This window comes from Gekko japonicus, unplaced genomic scaffold (assembly GCF_001447785.1).
Source record: "Gekko japonicus isolate JY-2015 unplaced genomic scaffold, Gekko_japonicus_V1.1 scaffold97, whole genome shotgun sequence".
Lineage (NCBI taxonomy): Eukaryota > Metazoa > Chordata > Lepidosauria > Squamata > Gekkonidae > Gekko > Gekko japonicus.
Window position 1 is genome coordinate 1,523,151 of NW_015170278.1, and position 16,486 is coordinate 1,539,636.

Consider the following 16,486-nt stretch of genomic DNA (forward strand, 5'->3'; position numbering starts at 1 on the left):
ATGGTTTTCCCTCAGATGGTCGTGGCCCCGCCCCCAGCATGCCCAGCATGGTTGCGGTACTTCTGAGTGACGTGGATGCTGTGCGCGCGGTCCAGCCACTAGCCGGGAGTCCCCCGCTATGGCGAAAAACGGACTTGGGAACCCTAGTGCTATTAGAGCTAAATCATCATCTATGTAGGGTAGCCAAAAGACTATCATGCTTAACTATGAATGGTTCCCTCAGTGAAACTAAATAAGATTTTCCTTGCTTCTAAGAGTCAAATTAACAATAGGACCCCTGGGGGTGTGGCAGCCGGGAGTCCCCCGCTGTGGCGAAAATCGGACTTGGGAACCCTAGTGCTATTAGAGCTAAATCATCATCTATGTAGGGTAGCCAAAAGACTATCATGCTTAACTATGAATGGTTCCCTCAGTGAAACTAAATAAGATTTTCCTTGCTTCTAAGAGTCAAATTAACAATAGGACCCCTGGGGCTGTGGCAGGGTGTGTGTGTGTGATATTAAACCATTCATGCTATGCCATTTTCCTGATTTATTCCTTGTTCTCGTTCCCTCTCTCGCTCGCTCTCTTTCACACACACACACACACACACTGAGGTATACCCACACAAACACAAAGCGTATTTACCACCTGAGAGAAAATATAGATACCTGAATGGGACCTGCATATTTTCCACCATAGGCAAAATATGAGGTTCAGGACAGTGGGATTTAAGGGTGTAATGATCCTGTCTCCTGCAGCTGTTTGAAACGTGAAAGGACTGCAGAGGATCTGATCACAGTTTTTTTTGGTTGCCATTTTGTCTCATTTAATCTTGAGTACCTTCCAAATTAAAGTACAGTCCAGAACTTGACACATTCCCTTTTGCAGCCCTGCAAGCCTGTTATAAAGTGTTAACCTTCTGGTCCACGAAACTCTGCTGAGACCTAGTGGATGGGAGGCTCTACCTACTGATATTCTCATCCTAGTCTGAATTTGCTGGACTTGGGAAAGGGACAGCAGAAACCGAGTCCCACTCCCGCTGCCCTTTCACCTCTCCCAATTTGGTGTTGGATTAAGGGAGTTTCCCATGTAGATAATGGAAAGGCCATTCCATTGTTTCTGCCCACTGCTTTTTCTCTGAAGGTCACAGTTCATAGAAAACAAGAGATTTCACTGAGGTGTGGCTAGCAGGACATATTAGTGACAACTGAGGCCTAGTTTCAAAGACATTTTATGAGGAGTTTCTTAGCAGCTCTAAATCTAAAATATCACTAGACACCCCGAGCAACTTAAAGGCTGCTTCTAAGGCACAATACTCCAACACAAAAATATATCCAACTTGCATCAAATGGGAATGGCATGCACTCATTTAAAACATTACTTTTCTTGGCAATATACACAGAAGAGGAGGATTATACTCTTTTGTGTTTGTCATAGCTGTCTATTTTATTCTGAAAAGTGTTTGTTGTACTTTCCTCAGCTGTCACATGGAAAAGTAATTCAGCAGTTTTCTTGCAAGATACATTGGGGATGAAATTGTAAATTCGTGATATAGAGTCATGAGATACTGGACTTGGTTGAAGTACTCTAGTGTACAGGAGTCTCACCATCTAGGTATCTCAATTATTTAGGGGAAATGAGACTCAAAAATGCATTATATTGGAACTACTAGTGTTTATAGGTAAGTGTGCAGAATATTTCTTCACATACAGACGTTAAATTAAAAATAAAGATGTTATACATTCTGAGGTGAATATGAACTGCTGAGCACTCTCTTAGAGCACAGAAGGTAGAAATCTGAGCATAAAGTCTTACTGATTGAATTACTGCTCATCTGGACTTGCACAAGCCCTAGAAATATATAGACAGAATGTTTCAAGATGCAATAAGAAATAATTGTTCAGCTCAGTATAGTACTATTCATATGAGAACTGCCGATATAAATACCTAAGAGTAATAGGAGCGATGTAATCCTGGTGGCTTTCATTATTAGAAAAATCAGAGAAAGTCCTTGGTAAAGTTAGTACCAAAATATATTAATTATTCAGTGTATTTAAATGATTTTTTAAAAAATACTGTGCTGTATATTCATGAAGTCAGCTAAATTTCTTGACAACTTGAGTAATTTGCACTTCTATTTCTCACCTGTTGTATATATTCTTGGATTTGATTTCTGTCAGCATGGAGAAAGTATGGTTGACGGCAAAACAGTACAAAAATAAGTATCTTGGTGGGATGACAATATATTAGTTTCCTTAGTAATTCAAGAACAGAAGCAATAAACACCCCCAACTCATCCCCGACAGTACTGCAAAGGAAACCAATAGGTTATTTTATTTATTTATTATTTTATTAAACTAGATTTTTAAACCACCCTTCCCTGTGGAACAGGCCTCAGGGCAGTGTACACCAGTAAAAACATTCACGTACTAAAATCGCAACCAAAAATAAATACAGTGGTTAGCCTATTAACCTAAAAAAATTATCTTTTGCCTAACCACAAACTTCTTTACATCTTTGTCTTTAAACATTTGTTCTGATTGCCCAGGTGTTATTTTTATGTATTTATTAAGCAGCTGTAGTCTAATATCACAGTTCTTAGGAATGTACACAACAAAAATTTTCAGTTCTGTTTTGGTTCATGGCAGTTTTTTATTTTTATTTTTACTACAGTTATTATAGTTCACTGTCTTGATTATATTCTTCTCTTATTTCTACTATTTCCTCCCTCCAAAGATGAAATATTGTACTCAAGGGATCTTCCCTGCCAAAATCTAAGCAGATAAGAGAAAGTACTCCATTTTATAGGCAATTAACATTGGCAGGGGTTGCAAGCAATGCTCCCTCTAAGCTGTGGAGCCTTGTGAGAGAGACTGAGCAAGAGAGAGATCTTGGAGTTGTAGTAGATAACTCACTGAAAATGTCGAGACAGTGTGTGACTGCAATAAAGAAGGCCATCCTTACTGAGCTAGGACAAAAATGTGCAAGCCAAAGTCTAAAAAACTGTGAACTAGCTCACATTAATTCAGCTTAGAAGGAACAGTGGTTGCAAGAGTCTATCTCAAAACAAAAAAGGAGTGCTTAGATAAGAGGAGATATCGCCCCCTCCATCTTATTTGGTTTGCTCAATTCCAAAGCCAGATGGGAGAAAAATGCTTAAATCAGGTTTGCAGTGAATTGAGAGATGGAGAGTATCAGGTGCTGGGTCAGGTTTTTGTGTCCCCTCACTTTCCTGTTTTGTCTTTGCTTAAAAAACAGATGCTCTGTCCCTCCTTGAGAATCTCACAAAATAAAAACTCACACTCACCTGAGCACAGGAAGATGGGGAGGGAGCAGCAGGGATTATATTTCTTACATATATATGGCTTTGTTTTCAATTCAGCCACCCTGAGCCTGCTCTAGCAGGGAGAGTGGGGTATACATTTGATAAATAAATTAATTAATTAACAGTAGACACCACCCCCCTTCCCACACCACCCCCATGCTCCTGGGAAAGGTGAAAAACTCATTCAGTACCAATACTGGCACTTCTCCCTGTGCTAGTTCTGCAAATGAAGATGTTAATTGCCTATTACCTGAGATTTGGTGACTAGTGCCATACATACTATTCCAGTGTGGTGCACCATAGATCGATAAGAGGCCCTTACAATACTGGCTACTTTGTTTTTAACCCTTTCCTAATGATCACTAGCATAGAATTTATCTTTTTTCACTAGGGTGAGTATTGAGTTGACATTTTCATTGGACTTTCCACCACAACCCCAAGATCTCTTTAACAGTCGTCACCGGTTCAGATTCCTGAAACTCTGTACAGTGCCATGTACATTGATATGCAGTTCACACCGATGTTGTTACATAGCTAAGTGACAAAACAGCTAATGTTCTCAGTAATCACGTAGTAATATATTACTTTTGTCTCCATATTATAGAAGTCACACCCAGAAAACCTTTTTTCAAATGCACACATATACACCTAAAACCAAGGAAACAGAGGATTTTGAGGCAGGTACAAGGAAAGGGGGGGGGGAAGGTAAAAGGAGCTGCGGTGGCTCAAGTGGTTAAAATGCTGAACTGCAGGCTGTGGAAGGTCAGTAGTTCAGCAGTTCAAGACCCGAGTTGCCACATGACGGAATGAGCTCCCGTCTCTAGTTCCAGCTCCTGCCAACCTAGCCATTCGAAAGCAAGAAATTGCAAGTAGATAAATAGGTACCACTTTGGCGGGAAGGTAACAGCGTTCCATGCGCCTTGGTGTTTAGTCATGCCGGCCACATGACCACAGAAACGTCTTCGGACAGCGCTGGCTCTTCGGCTTTGAAACGGAGATGAGCACCGCAACCCTAGAGTCGGACTCGACTGGCTTTCGAGCAAGGGAACCTTTACCTTTACAAGGAAAGAGAGAGAGGTACTAGGAATGCCTAATTTTTTAAGTTGCTGTGATGCATAGCCTATAGGCCTACATTGTTTTGAAGAATGTGCTCATAGAAGAAGCCTATGCCTTTTTTTGTCGTAGACTGACATGCTCCTCATGCCTTCCTCCACCAACTGGTGATGTAGCCTGTGCTTAGGTAGTTGTTAGTGCATATATGCATTTCCATCTCTCTCCCTACCTGCAGCATTGACATTCTTATTCTTGACCACAGGTTCAGACCACTACTATGTGCATCTCAGTTAGTCTTAGTGGCACTGTGGTCCTTGGCTGCCTCTTTACTCCCAAGCTTCATATCATCCTCTTCCAGCCCCAGAAGAACGTAGCCAGTCATCGGGTCTCCACCAATCGTTTTAGCGTGACTGCTGCAAGCTCACATGGTAAGTGACACGGAAGTCTCTTCCTGCACTGTGTTCATTCTCATTGTGACGACAGGGAGCCAAAATTTATTTCACCTGCAGCTGAACTACAGTGCCCACGTTATAAAAGAACTACTCAGTGGTGAGGGTATAACTGAAAATTGTATACCTGGTTCAGGTTGCAGTGTTTTTAAAAAGTTGCAAATGTTTCCTGTTAAAACATCAAAGGTTCAACTGTAGCCCCGTTCAATTGTTACACTTCTGGCAATCTAACAATGTGTAAGGGGAACTCACACTTGCACAATTATTTATTTATTTATTTGATTTATCCCCTGCCCTCCCCGCCAAAGCAGGCTCTGGGCGGCTTCTTGATCCACATGGTCACCCTTTTGTGTGAATGGGGCAGCACACGCATTTTATAGCTTTGATACACATGATTGGAAACCCAGATTTTTGAGGATGCATATTTACATGTACTGGAAAATACACATGTAAACTATTAATACAAAAAGGCAACTGTGCATATTGAGAGGATTGCTCAAAGCACAATCTCCCCTTGCATGCAGTTGGATGGCCAAAATCATAACAATTGTTTCTTAGTCATCAGGACTGCCATATCGTGGCCACGTTCATTTCTGCTTGTGCCATTCCCTCTGCTGCCTGTGTCCAATTTGCAAAAGATTGTCAGACTTTTAAACGTAAGACCCCCATTGGCTCAGACCAAGTCCAGTAGTGGCTTCCCAGATGCAGTGATAAAGGTACAGCCCCATCCTAAGCAGAGGTAACCCATTGAGTTCAATGTCTTCAGAAGAATATTACTCTGCTTAGAATGGCACTGATAGTGCATCACATCAGGCTATCTTTAGTAAAGGCACAGCTGTGTCCATTCTGTGATTTTTTTAAAAAAAGCAAATTCAAAATTGTGTACACGAGCAACTCCAACACATGGATAGTCTGTATCGATGGAGGTGCTTCAGCCTCCGGTATCGATACTACCGTTGGAGCGGGAGGTACCATATTTAAATGGATTATCAAATCCATTTAAATATGGATTTGATAACCTATATAATTATATTTACTCTACCTGGATGGCCTAGGTTAGATCTCAAAAACTAAGCAGGGCCAGCCCTGGTTAATACTTGGATGCAACATTGCCAAGGATTTTCTGGGTTGTTATGAAGAGGCAGGCAATGGCAAACCACCTCTGTCTCTTGCCTTGAAAACCCTACAGGGTCACCATAAGTCAGCTGCGACTTAACAGCACTTTTCCACCACCATAAATTATGTTTGCAACACTTGATCAAAGTAACTACTGTATGTGGCACTAAAGCCTGTCACCACCCTTTATTAGAAATCCTGCTCAGGTACCCACCTAGCTTCTGAAATCTGAGGGTCTCATGATCCTGAGTCCTGTGCTCTGCACTAAATCTACATACCTCTAGATAAAGTCTGCAGGCAATGCTGATGTAGTATAAAAGGCAATGTGGGAAATGTAGATGTAGCTGCATGGCTACTACAGAATGTGTGGTAGGATGGATCACAACATTTTAGATTGCAGGTGAGGAATCATATTTTTTTCATTGATGTCTTATGTCAAACACCCTGCAAATAGAAAACCAGTGCAAGAGGCAAGTGACTTGAGTAGAACCTTCCTCCCTGATGTGCTAGTCTTCTGTTTGGAAGGAGTATATTAATGCATGAATACTAATATCCCGTAGCCTTATTAAATACAGAATTTAATACTAGGAATGGTTTTGAAGAATATGGCATTGTTAACAGTAAATGGTAACTCACAGTGTAATCCTAAATGGAGCTGTGCCCTTCTAACTCCACTGAATCAATGGGCTTAGAAGGGTGTTAAGATCATACCCTTACCAGGTGCATTAGGTTCGCAGATGGTGATGTTTGTGGCATGTAAACATGGGATTCTCAACATCTATTATTCTTCTAAACCTCCCCCCATTTCTCTGTCCCACAGGGTCATCTTCTCAGTATGTCCCAACTGTGTGCAATGGCCGTGAAGTGGTGGATTCCACAACATCCTCCTTGTGAATGCCGTGTGTTTTCTGCCAGTGAGTGTATGCTGCCTTTGTGCAGACTTCCTCTGAACACATGCCTTTTTCTTTCCTAATGGGCCTTTTACATCCCTTCCATTTTACGCAAAACAAAACTGCATCTGATTATTGGACAATCTTCTCTTGAGGAAAGGGAAACGGACATGTGAGAATGGAGAACCAACCTATACCCCTGAAGTCCAGTGTCACCTCAGAGATGCAGGAAAACTTCAGGATGCTTGAGTGTGCACCTGTGAAAGGTTTCCTTTATAAGGCAGAAACACTACCTATCTGATCCCTTGGGAGACATGACAGCATTTGATAAAGACTGGATATTCATCTTCATCTTCCTCTCTTACACACAAGCTACTGTACTATTGTGCTATCCTACCCTTAAAACTTTCCATAACAAACGGTACAATACTTCTGCTATTAGAGGAAGGAGGAAGGAGAAACAACTGCCACAAACTTTGCAAGACTACTAGGTGCTACAGATTGAACAGATGGGACAGAATCTCATTACACAATACGTACAAAGAACTAGGCAGACACACTGGCTTTTGGGTAAACAACCCCAAATTTAAATAGTTGTTATCTTATGTCTCCCTGTTGATTTGCAAAGGTAACTCCTTAACAAAGAGAGAAGCTTCCTGAAACTAATGAACAAGGTGCTGCTAGTGTTTGAGAAGGAAATCTGGGGAGTAGAGGAAGAACATAAGAAGAGCCCTTCTTGACCAGCGTAAAGATCCATCAGGCTGTTTCTCACAGCTGTCAATCAGATGTTCCTAGATGGCCCACAATCAGGGCATGAAGGCAATAGCTTCTCCTGCTGTGCTCCTGAGCATTCTGCCTCGAAACATGAAGGTTCCATTTCATCACCATGGGACAGAACCAGCCCTGACTGATCACAGAGTGATATATGCTGCTCTAAGCAGAACAAGCAAGGCCAGGAAGAAAAGATAACCAGAAGACCTGAGTGTTAGGTCTAGTAACACTAGTAAGGAGTGACAGAGGATCACTGGCAATAATAGCAAACTGAGGAAAGAACCCATCATTTGATCAGCCAGGTGTCCATGTTCCTCTGTGAATGTGCAGCAGTTTGGACCAAACACCTAGGAAGTCTTCCTATATCATCAAACTGCCTAGGCTGTAGGAAGGGAAGGGAGAGCTCCAGTAAACATAAGGCGATTTGGAATGAGAGCTCCCTGGTAGAACAGGCAATGTTGGCAAACGGAGAGAAATGACTTAAGTACAAGACAAGGCTAAATGTAAGAAGAAACACAGGCAAACTGCCAGTGTCCTGGCAATCATAGGCAACCTACACCCATCAGGTCAAGTACCTCCATTTCTCTGAATTTCAGTAGGGCTCATGTTGAATCTGGGCAGGAGATTAGGACCTTGGTCAAGAGCCTAGATATGGGCTGCAGACAGGCAAAAAGGAGGGCCATATCTGTGCAGGTCGTGTTGGGGAAGGTGGTATCTGCTACTCTGCTGTTTACATTGAAGTTCTGGAAGGATTGCTGACTGCCATTGTTCTCAAACCTGCCTATCACAGCAGATCCCTGCCATTTCTAAACATTGTTAGAAAAAAAGGCCCTGCTTCTTTGCCCCTGGAAACAGCAGGTAAATTCTGTTTTGGTGCCAAATCTTCCAAACAGGAAGTACATCCGAGCCTCCAAAGGATTCTCAGTAGCTAAAGAAAAACACAAGTATGATGGAACCTCTCTGATCAATTAGCTCCATGATGTTGCAGGGAGACACACCCATTTCTCTGAAGACTCTGAGCTTTTGTTTGTGTGTAGTTTGGCTCTCAGCTGCTCTAATCTGGCAGGATTTTATTTTATAAAAAATCTTCTGAGCTCCCTGCCCGGGTGGCACACTTGTTGCTGTTAGTATCCACTTCATGGAAAACACCTGACCTGCCTCATTGTTTCTCCTCCATCCCTCTGCAGAGGCAGGGATATCTTTTGAGGCCTGCTACTTACCCATGCATGTGGAGAAGAGGTATACTGACTACTCACAGTGCAGCGCATGACCTTGCTATATATTGTTTCTGTGCTCCAAGCAACTGGGGTCCTGTTACCCCATTCATATTTGGGCTGGTGAGGTTTTTCCTTGAACTGTGAACAGGGCCTAGTTGTTTAATTACAATACACAAAGGCTTCTTTAAAAAGACACTGTTCCACACTACCACAAACATTTGCTGTGATGGGAGGATTTTTCTGACCGAATTATTATTTTTATCAGTCCCATTCACATAGCATACCTGTATTAAAGCTCCTGACTTATTCTGGATGTGTTGCTCCATGGAGGCCCATCAGGATTTCTGAGAACAAGGAGAAGGTATCATAGATGCTGGAAGACTTCAGTGGAAATCTCCATGCCTAAAAGCTGAAAATGGTGCTGAACATTTTGGTACAAATACATTGTTGTCGAGAATGCTGCTGCCAGTTATTGTCTGGTGTAAACAACTATAGTAAGCTGTGTAGCCTACATACTGACTGCACTATAATTCCCAATTTGGGAGCACTAAACTCAGTGGGTGCTGTCAGAAGGCGTGCTGAGAGTGGGTTAAACTGCTCCGGTTCTCACCGGATTATATTTGATCTGGATAATCGTGATCACACTTACCTCCATTATCCAGCCTCACCACGCAGTCACATCGCTCCCCAGCGTCTACACTACTGATGCATGGGAGCGTGTGTCAGCGTTTTTTTAAAGTTTCCTCAGTTTGCGCATGGGCATAGGCACCCCTCCGTAGAAGGGGGGGAAACTATCATGGCACATGCGCAGAACCACAAGGGTGAATCAATCCAACCCCTCCAACAAAAGACTTCCCTTTAAATGTTTGACCCGAAAATGGCCTCCGTGAGAGCCCAAACTCATCTAAATGCTAAAACAAGTGACCGTTTAAATGTCGGTTTTCTAAACACACCAGAAGTGGCTCGACACCACAGGAGCGATCAGACGTCAGAAAAGTGCGGCTAGAACCAGAGAATCAGGAAAACACCACTTGGGGACCTGGTAACAAAATACTCCGTTTTAAAGGGGGTTTGAGCCGGAAAGCGACGGCTGGGGATGGTGCGCAGATATTGGGTGTGTGAATGTGGATATAAAATCCGTTACTGAAGCGTGCCAAAAGCGGACTAAATGGCCCATCTGAACACACCCAGTGACAGCTTTGGAGAGTTGACTGTATGGCATCCCATCCTTGATGAGCTCCTTCCCCTCCCCAAACTCTGCCCACAAATCTCTAGAAATCTCCCAACCTACAGCTGGTAGCTCTAACTGTGCAAGATCCCCAGAAGGCAGCACTGTTTCCTGCTTGAGTGGACACCCTTAACAGTTGGCAGCGCTTGACCTGTTAAATCCCAGCAACCCCTGGTACTAGCATGGGTCCCCTTTGCTTCTTTCCAAAGTTTAAAGGAGCCCAGAGAGTTTTGAATATCATAGATATCCTGTTAAAGGTAGGAACTAGTGATGCCTGTCCTTGTTTGCTGGAGGACTGCGAAGCTTGGAGAATAATGCAGATGGAACCTTTTTAACCAAGCTTTTCCATACACGGATGTTCTTGTTAAACATCTGTTAAATTCTGATGCCTGACAATCACTTTGGAGGAACCTTTCTCTTGGTGAATGTTTTAATATCTGAGTCCCAGCAGGTGAGGAGAATAGTAAGCCTCTCATATAGGTTTCCTAGAAACAGGGATATCATGATTGCTATTACAGTAACTCTTAAGTTATCAAATGCATTCTGAAAAAAAGCACAGCACACAGGGTCATGAGGGAGAATACTTCAAGGCCTTAGTTATTCGTGACAAAAGAAAGCTAAAACCACTGTTAGAAGCACAATTTTACTTCTATAAAGCAATTCAGTTAAAAAAAAAATTGGTGTAGTTTTGCTATGTTGCTTCTAAAACCAGCACAAAGCATGAAGCTTAGGGAACAATCTGTTTCCCCCCCAGCATGCAGGCAGCTACCTCTTGCCTCTGAATGAATAATTCTCCTCCCTGGTTTTGGAGAGAGAAGGTGGAGCTACCTCACAGTCCCCAGAAGACCATTGTCTCCAGAGAGAGGATTCTTTTTTTGAGGGAAGGGTCCCAGTTTATGCTTGTGAACCTATGAAGTGTTGCAAAACTGATTCAAAGGCTGACCCATCATGCCCACATCTCGAAGGCCGTTGCCAGCCTGAACGTCCTGCTGAGAGCCACTGATGAAATGGCAACCACAGTATTAAATGGTGACTTGGGTGTGTCTTTAAAAAGTGTTTACAAATTAACGGTATTTCCTATGTAACCACGTACGTGTTTGAAACAAGACAATGTATTATAATGTGTTGTAGCAAAGTTTTTTTGTTTGTTCAAAGGCAAGACTTAATGAATACCATTAAAATGTTGTATCAGTGCTACTTTTTTTTTTTTTTGCATTAGACCTGTGGGCTGTACTAGATTTCTATAACAACTTAGTAATTATTTGAGGCATCCACAGTATAATATGCATCTCTGCCTCACCTGCACCATCCATATCGAAAACATATGTGAAATGGTGCATGTGCCTCCTGCCAGGGCACAGCATGTAGCAGCATGTTGAAGACAGCCAATCTCTCCCTACCTGATACAGCTTATCTACATAGTTTCAGAGGGTAGGCGTGCTGGACTGCAGTAGAACAGCTAGTTTTGATTCCTGTGTTACCTTAGAGACTAAAGGGATTTTGGAGGTCTAAGCTTTCGAGTGTTAAAGCATCTGACAAAGGGTACTTTGACTCTCAGAAGCTCACAACTCCCAAAATCTTGTTGGTTCTAAGTGCGACTGGACTTGAATCTAGGTACCTACATGAATACCCCATTACTACAACACCCATGCTCACTTTAATTCAAAGAGATGCGCAGGATTCCCCCTCCCCCCCCCTTTTTAGATTAGAATTTCGCACACAAATTCAGCACCATCAGCTTGCTAGGACGAGACATTTAAGGGACACAGAAACAGAGAGAATTCAATTTTGAGACATAAAAGCTTTTCCATTTTAATAATGGAAAATGCAGCCTCAATACTCTAGAGGAAGACAGGAAACAGAATGTACAGCTAGGCATCACCAGTGTAGCCCAGTTGCAAGATGAAATTTCAGTTCTGAAATGTTCAGACTAACATCTGAGCATCTAGTCTATTGTAGTGAACTAAATACCATCCAAACATCAACAAGGTGACTGGCTGTACCGCTGTGCCCTGGGGCATTATTTTGTGAATCAAGGTTCCTGTGCCTGTTTTCTAACCACTGATCTGGTGCTTAGTATTAGTACCATCTTCTGCCAGCATGGTCCCTTTGTGTTGTCTCAAAGTACAGAAATCCATTTTCCCCATAGTGATCCTTCCTGCCTTCTCATAATAGGCATATTAATGCTGCATTAAGGGGTGTTAGATAGGAGGAGCTTCTAACAAACTGCTGATGTTGGGGACAGTCTTTTTGGTGACTGCGAAAGAATATCAGCAAGTTTGCCAGCTATCAGTTACCTTGACCAAAAGCAGTTGCTATAAGTGTTCAGTAATATTTAAAATCAATAGTAATTAAGTGCCATCACATCTCAACCAACGTACAGCGACCCCTCGAGAGGTTTCCAAGGCAAAAGACGAACAGAGGTGGTTTCCTGTTGCCTTCCTCTGCATAACAATCCCAGGCTTCCTTGGCAGTCTCCTGTCCAAGTATTAACAATGGCTGACCCTGCTTAGTTTCCAGACTCCAATGAACTCCAGCCAGACTGGGCTACTCGGTCATATTTATGTTACCCAAATCATTAATATTTATACTACCATAAAACTTAAGAGTTGTTGGACCCTTCACCCCCAAATCTAGCTACAGAGCCTTTAACAACAGCCTGCCAGACAAAAATTTAATCCATGAGGCTTTCCCCACACTTTTATTTGTGCCAAGAAAAATTTAATCTTCTAGTTCTACAACACTGAGTTGTTACAGAGACTTAAGGGGGGGAGAGTCGGTAAACCTAAATCCATCCAGACCTGAATATAGCCAATCCAGCTCTTATCACTATTCGCTATAGAATAAGTGTGAATGCCTAACACCAGGTACAAGAAAGGATTACAATTTATGTCCCCTGTTGGAACAGTGTGATCCAGCTTAGCTTGGCTGCAACCAAAAGGAGAAGGCAGTTATTTAGCCTGCAGCTTAAAAAAAATAAGGGAATAAAGCACATGATAAAAACAGATTTTCTGTACACAATTACAGCTGTTCTACCTCCAAACTGAACATTCCAGAGGACAGCCACTGGACTCTTCCTTCTACATTTTCTCAAATTCCAGTCCTCCAAGAAACCCTGGGAAAAGGAGATCTGCCAATGTATTTCTAGTTTGCTTTCTGTGATCTGAGAGGGCGGGGTGGGGCCCAGTGCATTTCAGGGTTCTTTTGTGTTAGTACATTAATAAGAATGTACTTCAAAAATGAATTGTAGGGCTACCACATTAGCAGATCAGAAGAGCATTCAGAGTACTGTGGGGTGCTTTGTTATACAACTGAAACATGACTGTTGTAGTTCCTCATAAGGGAAAACGTATGGGGTATAGAAAAAAGTTCTTCCTATATTTTTCATGAGCACACTCGTGCCAGACTAAGCTCGTAGACTGCCTATCACTCTTGGTGTAAAAATGACTAGTCACCATTCGGGGGGGGGGGGGCTCCTATAATGGCAAAACATTGCCAACAACCATGGGAAAATATGAGAGATTTTTTGGACGACCAAATGACAGAAAGGGAAGTCTATGTATCTTTTGGTATTTTTAAATTTTATGAAGTACTTACAGAGCAAGGGAATTGGGTGGGTGGGGAGACAGTGCTGCTACAAAAAATAATGGCTCCAAAACAGAATGTGAATTTTGTTTGAACTAAAAAGTGTTATTGTGATAAATGTTATTTTAAAAGGGTGATTGTTTTTCCTGTGAACAAGTTTGTGATTTTTTTTGTAATTTATGTAAATAAAGTGCTTTTTTAATTATTTGAGTCTCTATGGGTATCTAGAAAGCATCTCATCTAACTCGGAGGCCAGCTGGACACCTGTGAAACAAAGGAGGTAGAAGTGACTGAGCAGGCCTCTGTCTCCCTGAAAGCCTGGACATTCACCCCGCACTCAGATTCTAGCTAGGAACCCAGAATGTGCCATTAACAATGGGCCTGCCACATAAGTTAAGTGGCACAAAAGAGAGCTCCTAAGGAAAAGGTAATACATATAAGCATGTTTTAGTTTTATTCCCTCCAGTAGGAGGCAGCTCTGAACACTAAGCTGCAGACTTTTTTTTCCCAATGAAAGCTGAGAAGTCAGAGATGCACATTGTTAAGACATTCAGCTGCCACTTTCAAAAAAAGATGCCACCCGGCAGGCAGGAAATGGCCACCAAAGGGCTAGGGGAAATGACTGCTAGGTGGATGGAGAAAATCAAAAACCCCCCCCCCCCCCCCCCCCGACATGGCTGCCCTCTGAGCTTTACTATGATCTTTCCCAAAATTCACAGCAGAGCAGGTTTGGGAAAGCTCAGAAAAGAGCTGGAGAAAATCTTTGGAGGCGTATGAATTCACCACAGTGCTACTTGGAAACTGGGGGGAAAGTGCTTCCCAAAGCGCTGAACCCAGACCAAATAACCTGTTTGAAACAGCTATCAATACAAGATTGTCTAGCCCACCCTTGGTATCTGATTGACTAAACCAGACACCACTAGTGGTCAGTTCACAAAAGCAGCATCCTATGTCTATGTGACAGCAACTGAAGGGGCAAGTGGAACTATTACACCACCAGCTATAGCAGGGTCTTTACACCAGTGTGAAAAAAGACCCAATTGTATTGTCGCATTCATGCTAGAGCCCCTTCCAGAGGGAAGCAATATTGGCCTACTTTAGAAAGAAGAAATAGCTCTGGGCCTTCTGAGTAGGGTTGCCAACCCACCCGGTTTGCCAGGGGTCCCCCGTTTTGGGGAAAGCCCCGCCCCCAACACCCACAGCCACCCATCTCTCTCCCTTTAAGTGTGTGGAACCCGTGTTTCCTCCCAAGCCGGATCTCCGCAAGCTTGCAGGGAAATGCCAGCTTCTTAAAAGGGAAACGCGGCTGCTCTTAAAGGGGAAATGCCGGCTCCTGCATTTAAAAGGGAAACGCCGGCTCCTTTAAGTGCAAGGAACTGCCATTTCTGGAGAGCTGGCGCACGGGCGGATGGGGGCGGCGGACGTCCTCAACATGACGTCATCACGTCGGGGATGCCCTGCCCCCTCTAGGAACGCCCCCAAAGTCCCCCGCTAGGGGTGGAAGATGGACTTGGCAATCCTACTTCTGAGAAACCAATGATTTTATTACAGCATAAGGGCAAGATACTGGGAGAATATGCTCATCTCCTGATATACAGTGCAGCTGACCTTTAAGTCACCTTCCTTCAACAAAAAGTATTCCAAGGGATGATCCAGCATAAAGTCTGGAAATGTAATGGTAGTTAGTTCTGACTTGAGGACTGGAGCAGGGTTTCTTGTTGTAAATATCCTATTGTTAAAAGCCTTGCTTAGGTCTTGCAAACTGAGGGCCATGGCTTCCTTAGCATGCTAACTTAGCACAGGAAAAATTGTGCCTATGAGAATAGTTTTTACAACCTTAGAGAAACTTAATTTGTCACTGTAGACTGAGAAGGGAGAAAAACTGGAATATAGGTAACTGGACACCAAAGACTCGAACTATGTAAGCAACCATCTTAACTGGACCCCTCCTTCAAGATGGGAATGAAAAGATACGGAGAAGAAATCCAACAGGATATATTGCCTTCCTTTTTAGATTACAGTCACACAGTGGGCCCCAGAAGAGCACTAGAAGTCCAAGTTATTAAGCATGTCCATTGGAGAACATTCCAGATTACAGGGTTCACTGACCGCCTTTATTTGGTGGTCAGAGTACAGGATATTCCATTTCTTAAGCTAAACAGATCTGGACCCAGCTAGTACTGTGTTGGGAAACCTAGGTACTTCCTGAACTGTTGATGGGGCAAAACACAAACAACTGTTTTCAAAGGCCGTTTGAAACATCACAGTCCATACAACAGGGCCCCTTCAACATGACAGCCAAGGACTCTATGGTGCTCACTAACACCTTTCATGGTACCCACCAAGTGCTTTTAAAAAGCGGGGGGGCTGTGTAGGGCTTTTGGCCAGCAGAGCTTCTGAGTGGCCACTGAAGATCTCATTGCCTGTGCAGATTTATTTTTTAAATCACTTTGGCAGCAGCTGCCACCCCAACACAAGGATCTTCACTGCATCGCTGAAGGTGAGCTGTGTACAAACAAGAAACTGTTATGCAGAGCCTCTGCCTGAAATGCTGAAGAGTTGCTAACAATGTCAATCATATCCGCACTGGCGTTTTATGGTTGGATCCACCTCATGTGGCAGCCATTTTGTGGTTGCACCCATCGCCCTGTGTCAGAATCCCAAAGGTGCCCACAGGCTCAAAAGGGTTGGGGATCCCTGCCACAGAACATAATGGACATTCTTTATTTCAGGAAGCAAAGCTCCCCTGTTTCTGAGATTCTAATCAACATTTGAGAGAATAATAAAGAGGCTGCCACTACCATTTTACAAAAAAAAGAAAAAGAAAAGAAGGTAGTTTTAATATACAAGTTAATTTAAGAGCATTCTAC

General features: G+C 42.9%; 1 protein-coding gene across 1 annotated transcript in view; it reads left to right on the top strand.

Annotated features, from left to right (window-relative positions):
- GRM2 (glutamate receptor, metabotropic 2) overlaps positions 1-6,819 on the top strand; it is a 48,878-nt gene extending 42,059 nt beyond the window's left edge. Inside the window, exons 4-5 of the mRNA XM_015417722.1 lie at positions 4,623-4,788; positions 6,746-6,819. Coding sequence (XP_015273208.1) covers positions 4,623-4,788; positions 6,746-6,819 — 240 coding nt within the window. The remainder of the gene's footprint in view (positions 1-4,622; positions 4,789-6,745) is intronic.
- Positions 6,820-16,486: the final 9,667 nt, after the last annotated feature.